General features: G+C 37.9%; 1 protein-coding gene across 10 annotated transcripts in view; it reads right to left on the bottom strand.

The window, feature by feature from the left end:
* The window catches only part of MAMDC2 (MAM domain containing 2), a gene marked incomplete at its 5' end in the record, with an annotated part of 436428 nt that overhangs the window by 15108 nt on the left and 394781 nt on the right, over nucleotides 1-26539 (bottom strand). For all 10 annotated transcript variants that reach the window (XM_081238326.1, XM_081238325.1, XM_081238327.1 and 7 more), the window contains 2 exons: nucleotides 18340-18492; nucleotides 19776-19869. In XM_081238326.1, coding sequence (XP_081094452.1) covers nucleotides 18340-18492; nucleotides 19776-19869 — 247 coding nt within the window. The remainder of the gene's footprint in view (nucleotides 1-18339; nucleotides 18493-19775; nucleotides 19870-26539) is intronic.

The following is a 26539-nucleotide window of genomic DNA, read 5'->3' as shown; positions in this document are numbered from 1 at the left end:
CCTGGTCTGCGAAGATCCCACATGACGCGGAGCAACTAAGCCCGTGTGCCACAACTACTGAGCCTGTGCTCCGGAGCCCACAAGCCACAACTACTGACCTTGCGTGCTGCAACTACTGAAGCCCACGCACCTAGAGCCCATGCTCTGCAACAAAAGAAGCCACCGCAGTGAGAAGCCTGCACAGCGCAATGAAGAGTAGCCTCCACTCACCGCAATTAGAGAAAGCCTGCAGGCGGCAATGAAGACCCAACGCAGCCAAAAATAAATAAAATGAAAAAATAAAAAATAAAAAATAGGAGATAATTGTTAAGTGGTTTCTACCATAATTAAATTTAAAAGGCATTTGCAGTATTTTTTTTACTATGATAGTTGTCCCCAATATTTATTACTCAAGATTGAGAGTTATAAAGGGAAAGAAGTAGAATAGTCTCTCAAACAGTTCATAGCCAAAGGCAGCATAAATGTAAATTTTAATATTCTGCTTCTACTACTCCTTGCCAAAGACAGAACACCGTGCAATAACATAATATCAGATACAGCAAGACCTTGGGTAGAACAGCCAGGAAATATCAACCAAAGAATACAGTTGAAAGAGACCAGAGACACATAGAGCTCATTCAAAAACATTATGATGGGTTGGTTTGTAGTGCAGAAGAAAACAGCAAATGTCTTCAAATTTTGAGTATAACAATCATGCTCTTAAATATATGATGCTAAAAAATGAAATACCAGGGACATCCCCTTGTGGATATGTTGAGTAACCTGTAGCTGACCTACACTTCTGCTGAGAAAAATTATTTTAAAAATGGATATATTTTTTTTTAGAAAACATCTGTTTTGAAGTTGTCACAGAGCTTCCCAAGCAGCAAGAACCTGAGGGGCCAAGATCCCTGAGACAAGGGAAGGTCAGTGAAGTGAAGTCAACATTCTTCAAGCTGCTTTCCCTGCTGGGGCATTTGCCTATTCAGTTTAGAAGTTAAGCAGAGGGCAGCTAAGAGGCAGAGAAACCAACAGTTCTCACTGTGGGATGATAAAAACTGGAGTTCAGGGCTGCAAAAGCAGCCCGGGCTTGAGGATCAAGTTTTCTGAGACATGATACACACAGCAGAGTGAGCAATCTTCCCTTGAGGCATGTGCCAAATTCTTTTTATTTATTTCTTATACAGCACGTTCTTATTAGTTATCTACTTTATACATGTTAGTGTATACATGTCAATCCCAATCTCCCAATTCATCCCCCCCTCACTTTCCCCCCTTGGTGTCCATACGTTTGTTCTCTACATCTGTGTCTCTATTTCTGCCCTGCAAACCGGTTAATCTGTACCATTTTTTTAGGTTCCACATATATGCGTTAATATACAATATTTGTTTTTCTCTTTCTGACTTACTTCACTCTGTATGACAGTCTCTAGATCCATCCACATCTCTACAAATGACCCAGTTTTGTTCCTTTTTATGGTTGAGTAATATTCCATTGTATATATGTACCACATCTTCTTTATCCATTCATCTGTTGATGGGAATTTAGCCTGCTTCCATGACCTGGCTATTGTAAATAGTGCTGCAATGAACATTAGAGTGCATGTGTCTTTTTGAATTATGGTTTTCCCTGGGTATATGCTCAGTAGTGGGATTGCTGGATCATATGGTAATTCTATTTGTAGTTTTCTAAGAACCTCCATACTGTTCTCCATAGTGGCTGTGTCAATTTCCATTCCCACCAACAGTGCAAGAGGGTTCCCTTTTCTCCACACCCTCTCCAGCATTTATTGTTTGTAGATTTTCTGATGATGGTCATTCTGACTGGTATGAGGTGATACCTCATTGGAGTTTTGATTTGCATTTATCTGATAATTAGTGATGTTGAGCAGCCTTTCATGTGCCTCTTGGCCATCTGTATGTCTTCTTTGGAGAAATGTCAGTTTAGGTCTTCTACCCATTTTTGGATTGGGTTGTTTGTTTTCATAATATTGAGCTGCATGAACTGTTTATATATTTGGGAGATTAATCCTTTGTCTGTTGATTCATTTGCAAATATTTTCTCCCATTCTGAGGGTTGTCTTTTCATTTTGTTTATAGTTTCCTTTGCTGTACAAAAGCTTTTAAGTTTCATTAGGTCCCATTTGTTTATTTTTGTTTGTATATCCATTACTCTAGAAGGTGGGTCAAAAAATATCTTGCTGTGGTTTATGTCAAAGAGTGTTCTTCCTATGTTTTCCTCTAAGAGTTTTATAGTGTCTGATCTTACATTTAGGTCTTTAATCCATTTTGAGTTTATTTTTGTGTATGGTGTTAGGGAGTGTTCTAATTTCATTCTTTTACATGTAGCTGTACAGTTTTCCCAGACCACTTATTGAAGAGACTGTCTTTTCTCCATTGTATATCCTTGCATCCTCTGTCATAGATAAGTTGACCATAGGTGTGTGGGTTTATCTCTGGGCTTTCTATCCTGTTCTATTGATATATATTTCTGTTTTTGTGCCAGTACCATATTGTCTTGATTACTATAGCTTTGTAGTATAATCTGAGGTCAGGGAGTCTGATTCCTCCAGCTCCATGTTTTTCCCTCAAAACTGCTTTGGCTATTCGGGGTCTTTTGTGTCTCCATAAAAATTTTAAGATTTTTTGTTCTAGTTATGTAAAAAATGCCACTGGTAATTTGATGGAGATTGCATTGAATCTGTAGTCCAAAAAATGCTTTGGGTAGTACAGTCATTTTCACAATGTTGATTCTTCCAATCCAAGAACATGGTATACCTCTCCATCTGTTTGTGTCTTCTTTGATTTCTTTCATCAGTGTCTTATAGTTTTCTGAGTATAGGTCTTTTACCTCCTTAGGTAGGTTTATTCCTAGGTATTTTATTCTTTTTGTTGCAATGGTGAATGGGATTGTTTCCTTAATTTCTCTTTCTGATCTTTCGTTGTTAGTGTATAGGAATGCAAGAGATTTCTGTGCATTAATTTTGTATCCTGCAACTTTACCAAATTCATTGATCAGCTCTAGTAGTTTTCTGGTGGCATCTTTAGGATTCTCTATGTATAGTATCATGTCATCTGCAAACAGTGACAGTTTTACTTCTTCTTTTCCAATTTGGATTCCTTTCAGTTCTTTTTCTTCTCTGATTGCCAAGGCTAGGACTTCCAAAACTGTGTTGAATAAGAGTGGCGAGAGTGGACATCCTTTTCTTGTTCCTGATCTTAGAGGAAACACTTTCAGTTTTTCACCACTGAGAATGATGTTTGCTTTGGGCTTGTCGTATATGGCCTTTATTATGTTGAGGTAGTTTCCCTTGCTGCCCAGTTTCTGGAGAGTTTTTATCATAAATTGGTGTTGAATATTGTCAAAATCTTTTTCTGCATCTATTGAGATGATCATATGGTTTTATTACTTAATTTGTTAATATGGTGCATCACATTGACTGATTTGTGTATATTAAGAATCCTTGCATCCCAGGGATAAATCCCAGTTGATGATGGTGTATGATCTTTTTAATGTGTTGTTGGATTCTGTTTGCTAGTATTTTGTTGAGGATTTTTGCACTTATATTCATCAGTGATATTGGTCTGTAATTTTCCTTTTTGTAGTATCTCTATCTGGTTTTGGTATCACGTTGATGGTTGCCTCATAGAAAGAGTTTGGGAGTGTTCCTTCCTCTACAATTTTTTGGAAGAGTTTGAGAAGGATGGGTGTTAGCTCTTCTCTAAATGTTTGATAGAATTCACCTGTGAAGCCATCTGGTCCTGAATTTTTGTTTGTTGGAAGATTTTAAATCACAGTTTCAATTTCATTACTTGTGATTGGTCTGTTCCTATTTTCTATTTCTTCCTGGTTCAGTCCTGGAAGGTTATACCTTCCTAAGAATTTATCCATTTCTTCCAGGTTGTCCATTTTATTGGCATAGAGTTGCCTGTAGTAATCTCTCACGATGCTTTGTATTTCTGCAGTGTCCATTTTAACTTCTCCTTTTTCATTTCTAATTTTATTGATTTGAGTCCTCTCCCTCTTTTTCTTGATGAGTCTGGCTAAAGGTTTATCAATTTTGTTTATCTTCTCAAAGAACCAGCTTTTAGTTTTATTGATCTTTGCTATTGTTTTCTTTGTTTCTATTTCATTTATTTCTGCTCTGATATTTATGATTTCTTTCCTTCTACTAACTTTGGGTTTTGTTTGTACTTCTTTCTGTAGTTCCTTTAGGTGTAAGGTTGGATTGTTTATTTGAGATTTTTGTTTCTTGAGGTAGGATTGTATTGCTATAAACTTCCCTCTTAGAACTGCTTTTGCTGCATCCCATAGGTTTTGGATCATCGTGTTTTCATTGTCATTTGTTTCTAGGTACTTTTTGATTTCCTCCTTGATTTCTTCAGTGATCCCTTGGTTATTTAGTAATGTATTGTTTAGCTTCCATATCTTTGTGTTTTTTACATGTTTTCCCCTGTAATTGATTTCTAATCTCATAGTGTTGTGGTAGGAAAATATGCTTGATATGATTTCAATTTTCTTAAATTTACCAAGGCTTGATTTGTGACCCAAGATGTGATCTATCCTGGAGAATGTTCCATGTGCACTTGAGAAGAAAGTGTAATCTGCTGTTTTCGGATGGAATGTCCTATAAATATCAATTATCTATATCTGGTCTTTTGTGTCATTTAAAGCTTGTGTTTCCTTTTAATTTTCTGTCTGGATGATCTGCCCCTTGGTGTAAGTGAGGTGTTAAAGTTCCTATTGTTGTGTTACTGTCAGTTTCCTCTTTTATAGCTGTTAGCATTCACCTTATGTATTGAGGTGCTCCTATGTTGAGTGCATACATATTTATAAACTGTTATATCTTTATTCTTGGATTGATCGCTTGATCATTATGTAGTATCCTTCCTTGTCTCTGGTAACATTCTCTATTTTAAAGTCTATTTTGTCGATATGAGTATTGCTAGTCCAGCTTTCTTTTGATTTTCATTTGCACGGAATATTTTTTCCATCCCCTCACTTTCAGTCTGTATGTGTCCCTAGGTCTGAAGTGGGTCTCCTGTAGACAGCATATATATGGGTCTCATTTTTGTATCCATTCAGCAAGCCTGTGTCTTTTGGTTGGAGCATTTAATCCATCCACATTTAAGGTAATTATCGATATGTATTTTCCTATTACCATTTTCTTAATTGTTATGTGTTTCTTTTTGTAGGTCTTTTTTTTCTCTTGTGTTTCCTACTTAGAGAAGTTCCGTTAGCATTTGTTGTAGAGCTGGTTTGGTGGTGCTGAATATTCTTAGCTTTTACTTGTCTGTAAAGCTTTTGATTTTCCCCTTGAATATGAATGAGATCCTTGCCAGGTAGAGTAATCTTGGTTGTAGGTTCTTCCCTTTCATAATTTTAAATATATCGTGCCACTCCCTTCTGGCTTGTAGAGTTTCTGCTGAGAAATCAGCTGTTAACCTTATGAGAGTTGCTTTGTATGTTATTTGTCATTTTTCCCTTGTTGCTTTCAATAATTTTTCTTTGTCTTTAATTTTTGTCAATTTGCTTACTATGTGTCTCAGCGTGTTTCTCCTTGGGTTTATACTTCCTGGGATTCTCTGTGCTTCCTGGACTTGGTGGCTATTTCCTTTCCATGTTAGGGAAGTTTTCAATTATAATCTCTTCAAATATTTTCTCGGATCCTTTCTCTCTCTCCTCTTTCTGGGACCCCTATAATGCAAATGTTGTTGCGTTTAATGTTGTCCCAGAGATCTCTTAGGCTGTCTTCATTTCTTTTCATTCTTTTTTCTTTATTCTGTTCTGTGGCAGTGAATTCCACCATTCTGTCTTCCAGGTCACTTATCCATTCTTCTGCCTCAGTTATTCTGCTATTGATTCCTTCTAGTGTATTTTTCATTTCAGTTATTGTACTGTTCATCTCTGTTTTTTTGTTCTTTAATTCTTCTAGGTCTTTGTTAAACATTTCTTGCATCTTCTTGATCTTGCCTCCATTCTTTTTCCGAGGTCCTGGATCATCTTCACTGTCATTATTCTGAATTCTTTTTCTAGAAGGTTGCCTATGTCCACTTCATTTAGTTGTTTTTCTGGGAGTTTATCTTGTTCCTTCATCTCATGCATAGTCCTCTGCCTTTTCATTTTGTCTATTTTTCTGTGAATGTGGTTTTTGTTCCACAGGCTGCAGAATTGTAGTTCTTCTTGTTTCTGCTGTCTGCTCTCTGGTGGATGAGGCTATCTAAGAGGCTTGTGCAAGCTTCCTGATGGGAGGGACTGGTGGTGGGTAGAGCTGGGTGTTGCTCTGGTGGGCAGAGCTCAGTAAAACTTTAATCCGCTTGTCTGCTGATGGGTGGGGCTGGGTTCCCTCCCTGCTGGTTGTTTGGCCTGAGGCGACCCAGCACTGGAGCCTACCCGGCTCTTTGGTGGGGCTAATGGCGGACTCTGGGTGGGCTCACGCCAAGGAGTACTTCCCAAAACTTCTGCTGCCAGTGTCCTTGTCCCCATGGTGAGCCACAGCTGCCTCCCACCTCTGCAGGAGGCCCTCTAACACTAGCAGGTAGGTGTGGTTCAGTCTCCTATGGGTTCACTGCTCCTTCCCTTGGGTCCTGATGTGAACACTACTTTGTGTGTGCCCTCCAACAGTGGAGTCTCTGCTGCTCCCAGTCCTGCTGAAGTCCTGCAATCAAATCCCTCTAGCCTTCAAAGTCTGATTCTCTAGGAATTCCTCCTCCCGTTGCTGGTCCCCCAGGTTGGGAAGCCTGACAGTGGGGCTCAGAACCTTCACGCCAGTGGGTGGACTTCTGTGGTATAAGTATTCTCCAGTTTGTGAATCACCCCCCCCACAGTGGTTATGGGATTTGATTTCATTGTGATTGCACCCCTCCTACCGTCTCATTGCTGCTTCTCCTTTGTCTTTGGATGTGGGGTATCTTTTTTGGTGAGTTCCAGTGTCTCCCTGATGATGACTGTTCAGCAGTTGGTTGTGATTCCGGTGCTCTCACAAGAGGGAGTCTCTTATCTGCCAGGATGGAATTTCTTCTGGACTCTGCTGTGTACCTTCCACTCTCTCCTCTTCAGAAATAGAACAGCCAGTAGTCCTCCCTCCAAGGAAATGGCGAGCTAAGTCGTGACTATGCAACGAAGTCTTTTTTACTCCATTGGAATCGCTGTTTAAAATTTCATTTTGAGGTTTTACATTTCCTTACTGGCTTCAACAATAGAGGATAGATTGAAAAGATAAGGCAAAACATTTAAAGTTATCCACATTTAGCAAAGCAATACCCTTCCTCTCCTCTGCCTTCCCAAGACTAAGACTACCCAAATTCTTTTTTTCCTTTTTTTAAAATTGAGATACAATTGTCAATAAACATTATATTAGTTTCAGGTGTACAACATAATGATTCAATATTTGTATATATTTAAAAATGATCAATCCAGCATGTCTAGTTAACATCCATCACCACACACAGTTACAAATTGTGTATGTGTGTTTTGTGATGAGGACTTTTAAGACCTATTCTCTTAACAACTTTCAAACATGCAATACAGCATTACTAACTATAGTCACCATACTGTACATTACATACCCATGCCTTTATTTTATAGCTGGAAGTTGATATCTTTTGACCACTTCACCCATTTCACCCACCCCCCACACCCCACCTCTGGCAAACATCAATCTATCTATATATCTATGAATTTGGTGTTTTGTTTTGTTTTTAGATTCCACATATAAGTGAGCACATATGGCATTTGGCTCTCTTTCTCTAACTTATTTCACTTTGCAAAATGCAATCAAGGTCCACCCATGTTGTTGCAAATGGCAAGATTTCATTCTTTTTTATGCCTGAACAGCATTCCAGTGCCATATCTATATATCTATATACTATATAGATAAATATTCACACATACATACATACATACAGAAAACTGTCATTACTTGACGTGCTTGGCAAGTTTCATTCCCACACCTTGTCTTTATTTAACCTGACTGAGGTAAACGTTATTCTGTATGAACAGCCTTATCTCATGGGCATTTGCCAAGAACAATCAAACAATTGTTTAACATTGCAATTGCCTAAGGTGCTATTAATGGAAGCTAACAAAAGGCTGACAAAAAATTTTCAAGAAAAAATTAGGGAATGATATGTCTGTGGGGGGCTTTGCAAAACTCCAAAATATTCTTGTCAATCTAGAAAACGATGCACATGTGCAGAGATATACACATACCCAGGAGAGAACTGAGAAGGTCCTAACCTGGCTGACTTTGAGTCTCTGAACAAGAAAAAAGTGAAGGCTAGCAGAGATGTAAATTGTCTACTTGAGCATTGAAACCATGCCCCAGTACAAACACAGAGCACTTTTGCAAGGGCTGGGAGATGTATTGGTTCAAGTCATTTAAGAAAAATCTCTCTTCAATCGTTAGTTGATGGTTAAGCTGAGCATATTTTTCAGTGGCCACACACAACAAAGAATACAGACTCTATATAATTAGTTCAGGAAAGTCACTAAACAAACAAGTAGCAGGAACAACAGCAATAACAACAACAACAACAACAAAATGTTGGGAGGAGGGGAAGCTGTCACATTGTAGTATTAAAAATAACCAGTTTTCAACAAAAATTATGAGACACACAAAGGAACAGGAAACTGTGGCTCATAGACAAGATAAAAAGCTGTCAATAGAAACTGTCTCTAAGGAAGCCGATAATTGAACTTACTAGACAAAGACTTTAAGTCAGCTATTATATATATGTGCAAGGAATTAAAAGAAACTCTGCCTGAAGAATTAAAAGAAAGTATGGGAGTGATGTCTCACCAAATAGAGAGTATCATTAAAAAGAGAATTTACAAAAAACCAATTAGGAATTATGGATTTGAAAAGCACAATAACTGAAATGAAACATTCACAAGAGAGGCTCAACAACAGATTGGAACTAGCAGATGAAAGAAGCAGTAAACTCGAAGACAGGTAAACTGAGATTATCCAATCTGAGGAACAAAGGAAAAGGAATGAAGAAAAATGAATAGAGCTTCAGAGGTTGGCGGGACAGCATCAAGTGTATTATCATATGCACAATGGGAGTCTCAGAAGGAAGGAAAGAGAGGAAGGGGCAAAAAGAACATTTAAAAAATATAATGGCCAAAAATATTCCAAACCTGATGAAAAATATTAATCTACACACCCAAGAAGCTCAAACAACTCTAAGTGGATAAACTCAAGGAGACATACACCTAGAAAAATCACAGTTAACTGCTGAAAGACAAAGACAAAGAAAACTTTGAAAGCAAGAGAAAAGTGACTCAAGTAACTCATCATGTAGATAAGATTAACATCAATAAGATTAACATCTGACTCCTCCTCAATAAGATTAACATCTGACTCCTCCTCAGAAAACATGAGACCAGAAAGCAGTGAGATGACATAATTCAAAAGTACTGAAAGAAAACCAAGAATTCTATATCAAGAAAAAGTATCCTTTAAAAGCAAAGGAGAACTTAAGACATTCCCAGACAAACAAATACTAAATTCATCACTAGCTACTAAAGGGAATCCTTCAAGCTGAAATGAAAGGACACTAGACAATAACTCAATCCACGTGAAGAAAGAAAGAGCACTGATAAAGTTAACTATATAGGTACATATAAAAGAATAAATGTATTTTTGTTTCTCTTTTTAAAATATCTGTTTTAAAAGACAACTGCATAAGGCAATAACTTAGTATAGTGTGTGTATTCTATCTTAATAAAGCTAGTAGTAAAAAAAAATGGAAATTTTGTAACTGAAAAATAGAATAACTAAAATTAAGTAATCAATCATTGAATTTAACAGCATACTGGACACAGCAAAAAAGACTTGCAAACTAAAAAAAAATAGGTCAATAGAAAATATACAAACTGAAGAATGGAGAACAAAAAGAAAGAAAATCTTTGTAAAAGAGCATAAAGGATATATAATACATGGTGAGATCTTTTAATGTACATGTAATTGGAATCTCAGGAAGAGAGGAGATAAAGTGGGGCAGAAGCAATATTTGACAAGATAAAGGTCAAGAATTTTGAAAACTCAACCTAAAGATTAAGGAAGTTTAATGAACCCCAAACAGGATAACTACAAAGAAGACTACACACATGCAAATCATTTTAAAATGCTGGAAACAAAACATGAGGAGAAAATATTAAAAGCATCCAGAAAATAAAAGTACCCTTTCAAAGGAACAACTATATGACTGAAAACTGACTCAACAGAAATGATGGAAGCCAGAAGACAACTGAATGACATCTTTAAAGGTCTGATTAAAAAAATGATTGTCAACTTAGAATTCTATTCTCAGCAAAAACATCCTTCAAATGTAAAGGAAAAATGAAGACATTCTCAGACAAACAAAAACTGAGAGAATTCATCAGCAGTGGACTTACACACACACACACACACACACACACACACACAACCCCAAACCAAACCAAAACAAAACACTAGATGTAGAAGAAAATACTTCTGGCAGAAGAGAAATATTTCCTAAAAAAAAAAAAAAAAAAAAAAAATTCAAGAGAGAAACATGGAAATTCAGGAAGGAATGAATACTAATGGAATGGAGAAATATGTGAATAAATATAGAAGAAACCAAACCAGTCATATCTTCTGGGGTTTAAAAAATACAGTTTCTATATGCCTAATAACATAGGTTCAAAATATATACAAGCAAGAATTGATAGAATTGAAAGGAGAAATAAATTCACAATCATAATAGGAAACTAATACACCTCTCAACTGAACAGATAAAAATCAGTAAAAATATAGAAAATAGGAACAGGATTACAAGCTTGATTCAGTCAACATATACAGACCACTTCATGCAACAACAACAAAATATACATTATTTTCTAACACACATAGAACATTTACCTAAATTGACTCTTTTTTGGGCATTTCAACAAATTGCAAAGGATTGAAATCATTAAGGGTATGTTCTCTGAGCACAGTTGGATTATCTAGAAACAAGTTAAAAACAGTAACTAGAAAATTCCCAAATATTTAGAAATTAAGCAATACACTTATAAATAACCTATGCATAAAAGAAAAAAGCAAAATGGAAATGAGAAAATATTTTGAACTGAATGAGAGGGAAAACACAACTTATTAAAACATGTGGGTTACAGCTAAAACTGCGTTTAGAGGGAAATTTGCAGCACTTTTCTATGTACATGTTATACTTCAGTAAGTATTTTACTTTAAAAAAAATGAATAGCAATGTACTTTTCTAGCAGTATCTAGGAGATCCCTGGATGGGTATTTAGGGGTCCTGGATTACTATTCAAGTTCTAAACTAATACTGAATAGTTGTCAAAGTAAGGCTAAAGGAAAAGCATCTCAGTGTAGGAAGACAGTGCAGAACTGGGTGTCATGATCATCTGGTTCCAGTCCTAGACCCCCCTGTAATTAGCTACGTCAGTTTGTTGAATCAAATAACCTCAGTTAGGAGGTAAAACCTGGGAGCATCTGAGCTAAACTTGGTTGCAGATACTTATCTAGGTATCACAATAATTTCTTAAAACTTGATTTTAAGTACCTTTAGATGATGCACATACATCAGCAAACCACAGTCCCCACCACACTCTGTTACATAACAGCCCTCCTGCTAAAGACATGGTTTCCTAACACATGACTGCATCTGAATTTGCAACCTCTGGGCCATGTGTTTTCTAAGGTCCTTTCTGGTTTTAATGTTCTTTGTTTCCATGACTTGCACTCAAAAATATGTCCAAAATCTGGATATACTTCTACTAAATATTATTCATTGTTTATCTGAAATTCACATTTAACTGGGTGTCACATACTTTTACTTGCTAAATTCACATTTAACTGGGTGTCACATACTTTTACTTGCTAAATATTACTTCTACCATCAATGCAAGTGACTTTACAAGATTCCACAATAATAACCCGTTCAGGAGGGACCATTTTGAAGGTTGATATAATCTATGGTAGATTGTTTGCAAAAATAGCCATAATTATTCCCTCCCTATATCCAGTAGCTCCTCCCATCAAGAGATAGAGTCCATTTCCTCACTCTTTGAATCTGACCTAGCAGAACAAGTTATCCCAGTTGAGGCCCCCCTAAACTAGCCAGCTCCTTATTAACCTGGCAGATGGCTTCAGATGCATGAATGAGCCCAACCAAGAACAGAACTGCCCAGCTCAGCCCAGATCAAATTGCCACCTTGCAGAATAGTGAGTGAAATAAGGGGTTATTATCTTAAGCCACTAAGTTTTGGGGTGTTTGCTATACACTAAAAGCTACCTGATATAGAACCAATTCTAATCCTAATAAAGGAGTTAGATGTGATAATCCTTTTTCTTATAATGTTTTTGACACCTGGCCTCTGGTTTATGAAGTTGATACTCTTTCATATTGTACAACATTCAGCAAAAGTCATTCATTCACGGTATTGGCCTGTTTCTTTTCAAGCTGATCTGAATATAAATGCCCAAGACCTCACCTTACGTATCACCTGAGCTGAAGGCGGAATCAAGAGAACTGTGTTTGAGTCCTGGCTCTCATCCCCAGTTTGCCTCTGTCTACCCTCATCTTTATGAGGGAGCCACTACAGAAGGGTTTCAAGCCTTTTCTGAGATGGAACTGCTTCTCATTTTCCCAGACCTTTGTGATCACTTAGACAGATGTTGAGGATAGTGTTAGATGTAAAGCCCCTAAGCAGGATGGCTAAGAAAGTGGTGCCTACTATGATGTCTATTGGGAAAACTATCAAGTAAAGCTTCATCATTTTGCTTTGGGGCCACTAAAATGGTCCATTTAAAGCCTTTCAATGAATGCTTTTTCTACAGAGAGTGAATATACAAATTCCTTAACATGTAGACGAGGCTCTTGGTGATCTGGTTCTCATCTGACTGTCCACTGTCATCTCCCACCACTTTCCTAGATGTGCCCATATGAGATGCTTCTGTTCACTACTACAGATTTTCTGTCTCACTGGTCTCTTATTCTAGTCACCATTACTACAACTAATTCTACACAGTCTTTAAACAGTTTCACTCAGATGCACCTGATAGATGCCTTGTCTTGGGCCCATGCCAACTGCCTGTTACTTCCTGTATTTGATGCTGAGTTTTGTGCAGTCATTTTGGGCTTGGCCCTCGGCAGAATCACTCAGCACCCATGCAAATGTAACCTAGAAATAAGGGAAGAGAGAGTAGCCAGTGCTGAATGGACACTTATCTTTGGCCAATGCAGGAAGGGAACCTGTGGACAAATGCTTCTCCCTTTCTTCCCCTGGGTGATGGCTCTGAGACATACTTCAACATGGTTTCTCAGCTGTTCCCACCAGATCAAGCAGCCAGATGGTCATAGCAGTGGCCAAGTCAGGGATGCATCCTTGTATCAGCTCTCCCTCTTTCTCTGCTTTGATGCCTTTGCCCCACACTTGTACTTCTTGGGATCACATCTCCAAATGTACTACCTGCATACAAGCCTATATCTCAGACTTCACTATCTTGGGAATTCTGGCTGACAGTATCCTACATGGCAGCCAGGTAGAATCACTTGCAGTTCCCTGAAGCTGCCATACTGCTTAATAGATCCATGCTTTGCACCTGTCATTCCCTCATCCTGAAATGCTTCCCTACTCCCTGATGTTCTTCTTGATGAATTCCCACTCATTCTTTAAGACGCTCCCAAGGAGAGCTAACTGTTCCTCTCTGCATGGTTCCATCATCTCTAGAACTTAACTGTTATTACATTACTTATTGTAATTCTGCAGCAATTACGTGGTGCCTAATGCATAGTGGGTCCTCAGAAAACATGGAATAAATCAAGATCGTAGATACCTTACACTAAATAACATTTATGGTTGCCCCCAGTTCTAAGATGTTTCATCTTACATTATGCACATGTAGCTTATGACACTGGTGGTTTTAACAAACAAACAATTGTTTTAAAAGGGCCTTTAATTGCTTATGCTTTAATTTTCGAATGGGTGATCCTTGTCATACTGTAATCTGAGAGCCAATATATCAGCCCACATTAGGCCATTAGAGGCCAGGAAAAGGGGAAGCTACCCTTTGAAGGTTTAGGATACACAGTGGGTGTGTGGGCTGCAGTCCTAGAGTTAGACTGACAATATTTGTTCACTGACACTAGAAACAGGTCAGAAAAAATTTAGATACTTTCTGCTTGATACATTTCAGTGGATGTCTAAAACTACCATCAGTTTGAATATATCCTTTCCAAGAGCAGACACCCCTCTTTGGTGTGAAGGGTAATAGGGGTGAGATTATGCTGCTAAGTGAAGAATTGTGCTTTCCACGTATCAGCTGTCACAACTGTTCCAGGTCATGTGTGGTCTCTTACTATCATGTAGGCTGGGAAACTCTGGTGGTGAGGCAGTGTGGAAAGAATATGGACATTAGAGCCCAACATTCCTGAGATTCAGTCCCTACTCTACCACTTATTGCTGTGTGGCCCTGGAAAGGCACTTCTCCAACCTTCAGTTTTCTCATATGAAAAATGGACACTTTCACATACTTTACAAGTTGTGGTAAGGATGTGTTAACAACTGAATGTTTATTTATTGAAATTTATACGTTGAGATCCTAATCCCCAATATGATGGTAATGGAGGTAGGATCTTTGAGAGGTGATTAGGTCACGAGGGCCAAGCTCTCATAGATGGGATTAGTGCCCTTATAAGAGTCCTCAGAGAGCTCCCTTGCCTCTTCTGCTACGTGAGGACACAGCAAGAAGACTGCTGTCCATGAACCAGGAGGTGGGCCCTCACCAGACTCCGAATCTGCCAGCACCTTGATCTTGAACCTCTCAGCCTTCAGAACTGTGAGAAATAAATGTTTGTTATTTAAGCCTCTCAGTCTATGGTATTTTTGTTATAGCAACTCAAACTGACTAAGACAGGATATAAAGGTCCCAGCACAGTGCCTGCATGTGGTAAACGCTCCATAAATGATCATTAGATATTATTATTTCCTCAGTAGAATAACTGTTAAAGTAACTTAAAGAACAAAACCAAGACGTAAAACTCAAGTGCTATATCTGTAGGTACACTGGGCACCACATAGCAAAATTTGCTACCCCTCTGCATTGTTGTACATAGGAATAAAAAGATACAATCTGTAAAAAATTTTATATGGTTAGAAAATTGAAAGGTGTCTTGAGAACCTTTAGGAAGTTTGCATTGAAACAGGTGAAATGAAGGATGGAGAAGAAGGCAAATCCTAGAAGCAATTTACTGGGGAAAAAAAATAATACAAAACCAGAATTCTCTGTGTTGTACACTGTGTCAATTATTTTCTTGGAATAAGTATTGAACACACTAAGAAGTTTTTGCATTACAATTTTTGTTATGAAGTTTCACCCCAACCAGATGAAACATTCTTCAAAGTTTTCAAAGAGACAAAGCAAACACAATCATATCATTTTCTTTAAACAAAGCCACACCAAGTTAACTAACATGTGCCCTTAAACCAGGAACAACGTAAATAAAGGAGCAAAATGATGAGTAATGGAATTTCTACTGCATGCGCTTTTGTAAGACTTTCATAGATTTTGTGTACGGGGAGGAGGTAGAATGTCATCTACAAGTTAAACAAGTTTAAACTCAACCATCTTTTGAAGTAAGCCAACAGATAAGTAGCTATAATTATTCTCATTTTCTAGATGACATCACTGAGACTTAGAGATTTTAAGTAACTTTCTCAAGGGCTTATACCTAGTAAGTGGGCAGCCTTGATACCATAGTTCATGGGTCTGTTAAAACCAGGCCTGGTGACCCTCCTTGCCCTTTTCAGAGACTCCCTTTCTCCACTGCTCACTATTTTTGTTTTGTCTTCTCTTCCATGTCTAAGACATGGCATGGCCTGTTACCCAGAGAATGCCCCTGTGGTAGTCTACCACAGCATGGCCCTCTTCTCAGATCTGTTGTTGCTAGCCTTCTTGGTGTTCCTGAGAAACGGAAGAAAAGCTATCAAGTCCCTCCCCCAGAAAAACATACATACAGACAACATCATGATTACAATGGACTCGAACTAAAGCTGATTTATTCTTGATCTTTCTCTACTCCTCTTGTAATTTAGTTTCTCCCCATTATCACATTTTCTAGGGGTCTTGCTAACTAAATGGTTAGTTATTCTCATATACATCAGTGAAGGCTTGTAGGTTCATTTATTCACTCCATGGACATTTTTGAGCCTCTGTAGTGTATAAGGTAAAACAGTAAGCCCTGTGGGGATTCAAACAGGAATTTGATAGTACTCTGCCCTCAATACACTGCCAATCAGAGCTAGTGAGACTCATTTTTTGTTTGTTGGTTTGAGTTATCTCTTTTCACTAGATTCAGTGTTGAAAGGCCATGAGGCTGCAGCTGCTGTAGTTTCTTGCTACCATGAGAGGAGAGCCTGTCTGAGATTGGAACCAACTCAGAAAAACCAGAGCAGAGAGATGGAGAGAGAGACTGATCCCAGTGACATAGTTTTATCCCCTACATCAAGCTATGCCTGAAGTCGGCCCTGAAATGGCCTTTCTTTCTGTTACAAAGGGTAACAAACTGTTCCCAACCAAAATAGTCCTAACATATACAAGTCTTTTTTGTCATCTTTTTAAACTTCCTTGTCTTTCCAGATATAGTCTCACACACTCTTAGATCTCTCTTAGAATCTACTCAGTGCTGGAACCTGGTCGAACCAAGGCTGAATCTCTTCAACAGCCTCCCTAACTGATGCAACACTGTCCCAGACTCTCCGAAGCAACAGGAAGGAAAGAGAGGTCAGTGGGAGGACCAAGCTGCACATCTTCTTCTTAGTCAGGCAAAGGTGCATTTAGGGTCCGAGGCCAAATGGATACTCACTGAGAAGGTGGCTGGAACCAAAGGCTCTCAGAAGGACCCAAGTCAAAAGTGCCAGGAGGAACGTAAGCAGAAAATCTGTGTGAGTTGTACCTCTGTAGTGCAAGTGCTAGGGGAAGAGGGGGTAGCCATAGGAGATCATCAGCCAGAGAGTACAGTGCCAAAAATGGTAAGATGCAAAAGAGGCAGTATTTAGATACCTTCTCCAAAGAGCCAGTATTTAGATATTTGTCATAACAGAAGGTATTCAATATCCAAGAAAGAATTTGAAACAGCACCAAACATTTAAAAAGTTCTTTTCTTTTCATCCTTCCTCCACTCACTCTGCCTAAAGGATCATGAAGATGAGGGGCAGAGGAGGAAGTTAAACACACTTAAAGCACAGAGAGTCTTCCCTTTTATCATCTCCAAACTGTGAATCAGGCCCATGCTGAGGGAGAAAGATGATTTGATTGAATGAGAAACTGAAGTTTTAATTTGAATTGGACTTTTTAACATACCTGGATGTGTGGCAGCTCCTATACCTCAACCAGACTGAGAAGCTATGGGATTTGCCAAGGGATGGGGAAGGGAGAATTCTCTAGGGTATGTCTGAAGAGAGCGTTAGAAAGAAAAAACAAAGCTGTTCCTGATTGCACCCTACCAAATTAAGCCAATTCAACAAATAGGTTATGCTATAGGTTGCTCTGTGGTGTTATTCCCTAGACTTATCTTGAGGTAGATCATAAGAAACAGCACTATGCAACTCTCTGTAAGGACCCTTCAGGAAATATCTCTATAATCTTAGTATCAGGGATAGTTCTTTTCTTCTGGGCCAAATGATGTGCTGTTATCCAACTGGTATACCAAGTAAAATTGAGAGGGTCAGTGAGAAACGTCTGTTCTTTAGGGAGTATTTTTATCACTGACATTGTTTACAATTGCTGACACATGGTGATAATAAGAAGTAGATCAACTTTTAGCCTAGTTTATTGTAGTTTATGCATTTTCTACAGAAAATGCACCTCCTTATTGCCTCCACCCATTGATGGACTGCTTCATCTGTTTCTATCCTAAGAACACTGTAAATCATGTTGTACAGATGAGTTTTCCATCTTTTTCAGTTTCTAGAAAGTGAGGACTCAAACTGATATATCTCCTCCCCTGTCTGCCAGCATATTTCTATACTAGGTCTCAGCCCTGGGCTTAAGTTTACATCATCATATACTTTTTTTTCATTTTTGTCCATCTCTCTTTTATTTTTAAACCTACCTCTAATTAAATTATATTTGTGTGCATATTGTTGTAAGCTCTTTAAATCCTTTTTGCAGCAAGATATATAAGCAATGTAATAAACAGAAAGAATGATTTTAAACGCACATACTGAATTACCTACCCCACATGTGTAGTATCCCACATGCAGTTTATTCTAGACACATCATTTTTCCCATTTCAAAATGCAGTAAATGACCCCTAGAATGCTATTTCTGGTTTCCTTAGGAAACAGCACCATGTGGCATAACTCACCTACCCCAGTAGTGTGATCTCCCTTTGGTCCTGTGTAGGAGGTAGGAGTTTCTCCCCTCCTCCTGTGCCAGCTGCTTCGGTTCCTTCTCTCCTGAGTAAATGCACACTCATCTTGTTCGAAAGTACACTCTCCAGGTGGAGTTGGAAGCTTCTCTGCAAGGAAACAGCAGGTGTTGTGATTGCTGAGGCTCTTTCAATGAATATGTATTCCAAGGCTCACTGGAAGCACGTGCTGCACGTATGGGTGTCGTCTGGCCACATGCCCCACATGAAGAGGCAGTCCCCTCACCAGAAGCCCACCTAAGCCATGCTGGTGCCTCCAGCTAGAGGCTGGACTCCACCCTAGGTTCTGCCAGAGAGGCAGAGAACAATCAGAAATCTAGATCCAAAAGTATGGGAATACTTTGAGAAAGAAACTTTCTCTGACTTGTGAATTTATTTGTGTGACTGAGCTTATAAAGCTCTGAAAATTGGAGGTATGTTGCCTTTATGGAAACATAAAAATAATAAAACAGCATGCAGGAGCTTTCTTCAGAAATCCAGAATGAGTGAAGGGAATCCTCAGAGCAACTCTATAGCTGCTTTGGAGGAGGGGGAGAATGTGAAAGAATTAAATGTGATTTTGGAGACATAGCTTAGTATGTGTGGAGCAGGTTACTGAATTTTTCTGTGTCTCAGCATTCTTATTTGTAATGTGGGAATATTAATGGTATCCACCTCAGGGGGTTGTGAGGATTAAATAAGATGATGTATGTAAAATATTTAGAACATGAAGTTCTCAATAAATATTAGCTAAATATGTATTAGAACTTGGTGTTTTGCTACCTGGAGGCTTATTTTCCATTTCCAAAAACAAATGTTTATGTCTTTGGGTGCTATCTTCAATAACTGTAATAATGATTATTATTAGAGTGGTGTCACCTCCGAACCTCCTGGGAACTTCTTTGGTTGTACCTCCCTACATCTAGATTCTCTAATAAATAGCTTATCTTTTCCATCTCTTGCATGATAATTATTTTACTTCATTTTATTTTATATACACTGCAAGCTAATGAAGCCTCATTACCTTTTCTACGTCTTGAGTGTAGAGATTTTTATCTTGTTTTATGTTGTTCTTGCAGTGCCACACAAATCAACTACAAACAAACTATCTTTTAATTAAATAAACATGGAGATTATTCTCTGGTGCCAAATTGATGCCACAATTTGCCTGTTTGTTAAAGAAATGGACGCCCTGAGACTTAGGATGCAGTGGTAATTAGTAGATAGAAACCAATGATTTGGGCATCATTTCTAAATGAGAGAGGCACTTCTGGCAAGAAAAGCAAAGGACAGACTAGCACAGATTAAATGTACGTGGTATGTTCTTAGAGAAACAGGACATGCCATGAATTGGCCAGGGAGACAAAAGAAAGCTGAAATGACCGCCATCTTACCTGGAGACCAGCAGCTTCCCAATTCTATTGTAATGTCATCCAGAGCTACAAGTCCACAGTCCCAAAAACTTTTGCACAGGCTCATGAAAACCACCTGCAATTCAGAAAAGTAAAACTGTGAGTTCTGTTAGCTGAAAATTGGAAACTCTTACGACCTGGGATGTACTTGGCACAACAGATGTGCAGAAGCAAACTACAGGCACCTCTTCATTGTCTGTGAACAACACAGATCACAGTGGCATGGTTAACCATTTATATATGACCCTGGGACTACTTCTCTTCTTTTTTTCAGCAGAATCAAGCTCACAATGATATGTTGTGTATACTAATGATGAAATTAGTTTGCATTTTTTAAAACACTGGGAGAGGAAAGCAAGAAGTTAACTAGGTGGCAGAGGAAAACCAGTCAACTTTTAAATATTTTCCCCAGATAATCCACAAAGTGCATACAGGGTGGATGGCAGTCCAAGCTTTTTTACAAACATTTCCAGTGTAAACACACTATTGATTTTTTGGAAGTGACTTTCCGTTAATGTGCTTCATTCATAGAGTGAACAAAGTCCCAGTGATTTGCTATCTGGAGACCCAAGTTCCATTTCCAAAGTAAAGATCTATGTCCCTGAGTGTTATCACTAATAAAAGCCCTAAATGCAGTTATTTTATCAGGCCAAACATTTTTACTGCTGTATGTGAAGGAAAAATAAATCTCTACTATAAATTATTAAATTCATTGTGCCAAAGAGAGAGAGAAAAGTCTTGGATTTCTTTCCATTAAGCCAATTTAAAAGTCTCCTTTTCATGTATAGGATGAGCAAAGAGCACTTTTCAAAACATTTATACTAGATTTTCACTGTACTTTGCAGTTTATAAAGCTGCTTCACAGGTATAACCTAATGTTTAATGAGAACAAGGTCATTCAGTCCATGGTCAATCCCTCAAATACAAATCTGAATTCAAAAAAGGCAAAGAAATATTATAGAAAGTACAACCCAAATTATGAATAATGAGAACATTTGATTTTTTTTAGGTTCTAATATACAGTATGCTATGTCTTCAATTTATCTGTGTTATCAATAGGATCTATCTGCTCTTTGATGATCAGAGCCACCAGAATATAGGATTTATTTAAAAAGAAATTGAAAAATCTCATGACAGTTTATCACTATGCAAAATATAAAATGTCTTAGGCCAATATCTTCAGAATAACTCCTAATCGTAAGATGTGTGAAAGTTTACTTGGACTGTATTCATATTACTTTAAATTATAAAAAGGATAGTTTGGAGATGTAATAGTATATAAATATATGCATTTACAAGGAACAAAATAAAAGGGGCGTTTTGGGTTTTTAAATTTAACTTCCATTAATTTTCTTATCTTTATAAATTCTAGAGATGATCTGACTATGTAAAATATTTTACTTGTAGGATTTATGTGTGGGAACTTGTTCCCCATTTGCAAAGCAGAGGTCTATGGCATCAGCCCTGAGTACAGTTACATTTTATCAGCAATTCTTCCTGTTCTATGGGAAGGAACAGTAATCTGTCTCGTAATTTACTGAATTAATAGTGCTGCAGCTAGAAAAGACTTGGCTTTCTTTTCCTTTCGCTTCTTTAAGGTCTGTTTTTCACATGAATAGTGAAAAAGTACTTTTTCAAAATGATTCTGTGGTAGTGAAATGATTCATCATGTAAATTATTACCTAAATAAGACTCAAACGTTTGGCAGGTAAACATATCTTAAAGAGGAGAAATGTAAACATGCTTTCACATGTTTACTACAGCCTTATTTTATAATGACCATAAAACCAAGCAAGCAAGGAAGCAAACAAATTTGAAAGAACCCAAGATTTCAAAAACAGAGGAAATACACAAATCATGGTGCTAAGATCTAAGAAATAGGCAATCATTAACTCTGATAGCTTGTGAATATTATTTAGTAGTAGAGAAATATATTCCTTTCATAATGTTAAGTGAAAAATAGCTGGTTATAATAGATAAAATAAAGCAAAATAAAATAAGATAAATTATATCGAACTCATCTAAAAATACATAGAAAAAAACCTTGAAAATTTACCAAATGTATAACAATTTTGTTAGGTTCATAAATTACAGGTATTGAATAGAATTTCCTTTCATTTTCTAAACACTCTTTAATTTTGCTATATTTATAATTGAGAGAAAAGAAGAAGGAATCAAAATATCTATAATGAAGATGTGGAATAATGAGTTACTATTTTTCAGATTGGCACTGTTTATTATAGTAGCCATGAGGACATGTGGCTATTTAAATGAAAATTAAATAAAATTTAAAATTCATTTCCTTAGGTGCACTAATCACATTTCAAGTGCGTAATAGCCACATAGAGCCAGTGATCAAGTGAGCTGGTTATGGCAGATATGTAACTTTTCCTCACTGTAGAAAGTTCCACTGGATAGAGCTTCCTGGCTCCTTTTGGATGTTCCAAACAAATCTGTGAACTGCCACAGTGGGTTAAGTGAAATGCTAAAGATGTTCTGGACAACAGCAGGCCACTAGGTTATTCCTATCTTAGAACTCTTTCTACACTTAGAATACTGATAAAAGAGCCACAAAGTCAGTCAGCTATGTACTAGATTCAAACTAAGGTCTCAAACCTCAGATCTGTTTGGCAGTTGTCTATCAGCATTCCAACACACAAAAGAAACGTGACAAGATCAGCTTGTTTGGTCTAACACATTGGATTTCCACCCTGCTATAAATAATGCTGATAATGTCATCTCCTATTCTTGTGCCGCCATCTTGCATTTTAAGGGCCTCTTGAGGTGGAGAGGTTATTTTAGGGTAGTTGGTGACTGGATAAGCTGAGGATTGGGCCTGGCTGACACAGGAGAAGAGAAAGCCAAACATTTCGGTCTGTTCTTAAGAACTCTGTCCCTGGGTCCCATTAAGAATGTGACAAGAAGAAAATTGCCCATAGTCTAAGTTCTTAAGGGGATTAATCTCTTTATTTATAGATCTTTTTTTAAAAACAGTGTTTATTTCATTTTCAGCAGTATTTCAAAGTAAACAGAATATCTCTAAAGACTGGGAAAAAATCTTAGGCAACTTGAATATATACTAATATCTGTTTAAGAGGGGAGAAGAGGGACAAAGTAAGTTGCTGTTTCTTAGACAGGTGTTCTTGATTTTATGCAAACCTCTTAAAAGTTAGGGGCAAATTAGATTTGTGTAAATGAATTTGTTTCAGTGCACTAAAGGTTCCAGTCCTTAGGGACTAGTGATACTTTAAAATTTTTTTGATAGAGAATATTAAGTGTTGAGAAAACTTAGCTAGACTAACTTTGGAAATACAAATAGGCAGTGAATGGAGAGAGCTATAAATACATATTTGCAAACAAATAATTTTAAATATAGTCAAGTAAGGATCAAAAACATGATTTAACTTACTTCTTATCATATTAAAATTAGACATTGCACATGCTCATTTATCTACAGCAGGGTGTTCTGATTTCAGCCCTATTGACATTTGGGGCCAGATAATTCTTTGCTGTAGGGGACTGCCCTGTGCATTGTAGGATGTTAAGCATTCCTGGTCTCTACTCACTAGATACCAATATCAGCCCCAAGTTATAACAATCAAAAATGTCTCCAGACACTGCCAAATGTCCCTTTGGGGAGGGAGGCCAGGACAAAATCTTTTCTGGCTGAGAACCACCAGTCAAGGGTGGTAGAAAACTGCTACGTGGATTATCAAACCCCACTTGCTAAATTTCTATTATGTGTAGTCCCTATGTGAGGAACTTTCAGATCTGTTACCTCCTTTTTGGATTCTCTGTCAATTTCAACCTGTTAATCCTCCCCAGTCAAAGCAGGACAGTTGTTTACATGTTAAAAGCAGGCTAGATTGAATTAGTTTTCTCTTCCTCTGCACATCACCAGGTGGTAGTTCTAAGGAGCAATGAAATATCCTCAAGCCCTGGAAAGAAAAGGCAAACGAGCAAAAAAAGCAAGGGAGATGGACTGACACTCCAGCTGAATAATCATCCTGGAGATGATCAGGGCTTCACTCTTCCAATTTCCTGCTTCAGAAAACTGCAGATTGTCAAAGGGCAATAGAGTATCTTCTTTGTTTTCACTTGCCTCCCTTTCAAAAAAGAATGATCTACTCCCTCAAAATAACACAATGACAGGGAGCAAATCCTAAGGGTAACTGAGAAAACTTTCCTCATAGTATACAAATTTTAATTGTCTCCTAAAGTTTTTCTCTCCCAGGGGGTGGGGACAGTGGGGTGGAGAGAGAGTCTGTACAGAAACGCAGCCACAAGACTGGGGCTAGACTGCCCCTAAACCTGTAAAAGTCCAGAAAAGTTCTTGATTAAAGCACACGGGAAAGAAAAAGCATTAGGGTTACTAATTACAACTTTATGAAGTATCATAGTTTAAGTGGTACCCAACACAATGAATAGGACTTTGCTGAGGGAGGGAAGAAATAAAATCTTTTGCAGGGAACCACACACCTTTGATGTGTAGTTAAAAAAACATCGTTGGTATTAAAGAGCTCAACACTGGCTGAACTGACTGGTTTTTCACTGACTTTTAAAGTAGTTTCATGGCCTTCCAGAGAGACATCGCTGGCCAGGTTGTTGGGTTAATCCACCACCTACTTTACCAATTGAAGAGCCCCAGTTGGGCCTATAATTAGTATGTGAATGATAGTTTCCAGAAATGGCCTCCTATCTTCACATAGAAACATTTCAATCCTATGCCAACAATACCATAAATTACCCATGTTTGAAAACAAACCTAGTTCGGTCCTTGTTATAAGCAGTGGACCTCAACAATTTACCAGAGGGTTTGATTCTGGGTTAAATTTAACTTCTATTCTGACGAGGTTTGAAATCTTTTGGAATCATTTGCACAGATAAATTTGGATATGGCGACTGCAGAGCTGGTGGAATAATTACTCACAAAATTACTATAATCCAGTCAGTGGAATTCCAGAGCCCTTCATTAAGATGCTTTTGACACAATTGCAGGATATACTATACTATGTAATGCAACTGCATTCATTTAACTGTTTGACAATAAGTTGTTAAGAGAATTAAAAAAAAAACATAAAGCAAAACAAAAATTCGGACATTAGACACTTGGCTAAAAGGGTGGAATTTTCACAAATCCCTAAAGACAGGCTGAGTGGAGCTTTATCTAGAAAAATGAGTATAAGACTTTAGTATTTTTAGAATCCCAGCCATGTTTGGGGAAATAGTTGCTAAACCGTAACAGCATGCCTCCTGCAGATACTATATTTGGTCTTCAGATCCCACAAAAGGCAGAATGACCATGTGTTTTTAAATAAGTCTTTAGCTGACCAACACTTTTTTCTTAAAAGATCCATCTGTTTTGTTTCTTCTTTTTTTAAAGACCCATCTGATTTAATTCAGCTCTTGGCTTTCACAAGCAACAAAGACTGAACAGCTTCCAGCTTTACCCAGCATGAGTCCTTCTGCTCCTAAGAGCCTTCCATTTTAGGGTAGAGGGCACCCTGTGGTAGATTTGCAGATCAGCAGCCAAAGTTTTTGTGTGGTAAATACCCAGATCTCTCAACTCACTGATTTCAGAAATCTGCATTATTTTCAAATCATTTGGTCACTGAAAAGGAAAAGGAGTTTCCAGAAGAGACCTCAGAATCAGATATTTTTTAGAATGAGGAAAAGGCCCAGAGACCCTATGATATGAGCTCAAGGTCATATAACAACTAGCTGTAGACCCAGCCATGAAACATGACACTCCGAATATCTGATAGAGCATATTTCATTATACCAATCTGCTCATTTTCTCCTTTTTGCTTTAGGTATTTTAGAATACGATTCTGAAAGGCTTGAAACTCCCCAATTAATAGCAGAGGACAAGTATGTCTTTGACCTGTATTTATATTATAACTAGCTTCCTGTCATTTTGCCTTATGTATGTTTATAAAGAGTTCTCCATCACCTGGCACCAGAACCTGATTCTTACATAGATCGTGACTGAATTTCAGGGCTGGTGAATGTTGAAACCTCTCCTCGCAGGCAGTAACCCCACCTCTCCACAGCAGGTGTTCCCTCACTTCACTGATGTCCTTCTCTCTCTTAGCCGATGACCTTGTCTGCTCCACACGGAAAATTTAGCCCATAGGAAAGAATCCCCTCAACTCCCTACATCCACACCTTCAATCTTATCTTTATTTGCACCCATTTTCACTTCCTTTCCTTTGTTTTGGAAGTGAGGTCTGTCTGACTCCAAAATTCATGCTCTTTTTTTGTGGGACATAGATCCTGCACAATCCTGTACAATTAGTATTGAGGGTCTAAATGGAAAATAAACATGAAAAGACTCTGAAAAAATGAACATTAGAACTAAAGGTGAGATGGTATCATTTTTAGTGTTTTAGGATCTAATTTCACACCCTAATAATGAGAACATTATTATATAAAATTTTCCTATTTCCTAAAGGAAATAGGTGTGAATGCCTTCCTGGACATACAATGTGGTTTATCTCCGGCCCACCTCCCTTAGGGAGGACCCCTGGTCAAACACTTCCCTGAGCAATGTAAGGTAATCATCAATTTAATTGTCATGCCCAAGGATGAACATCATAATACGAACCTATTGTGACACGTGGATGGAGATATAAAACGTCAGTCCTACCAGAAGACTTGGAGAACACAATCAATTGCAAAAAAGGCGGAATCTATGTCTTTTTCTTGACTCTCAAGGGCTCACCCCTGCTCTGGATGAATTTCTC

This window comes from Mesoplodon bidens (genome assembly GCF_964165515.1).
Source record: "Mesoplodon bidens genome assembly, chromosome: 6".
Lineage (NCBI taxonomy): Eukaryota > Metazoa > Chordata > Mammalia > Artiodactyla > Ziphiidae > Mesoplodon > Mesoplodon bidens.
The sequence above is the reverse complement of the archived record's forward strand: the minus strand, read 5'-3'. Positions and strand labels throughout refer to the sequence as shown.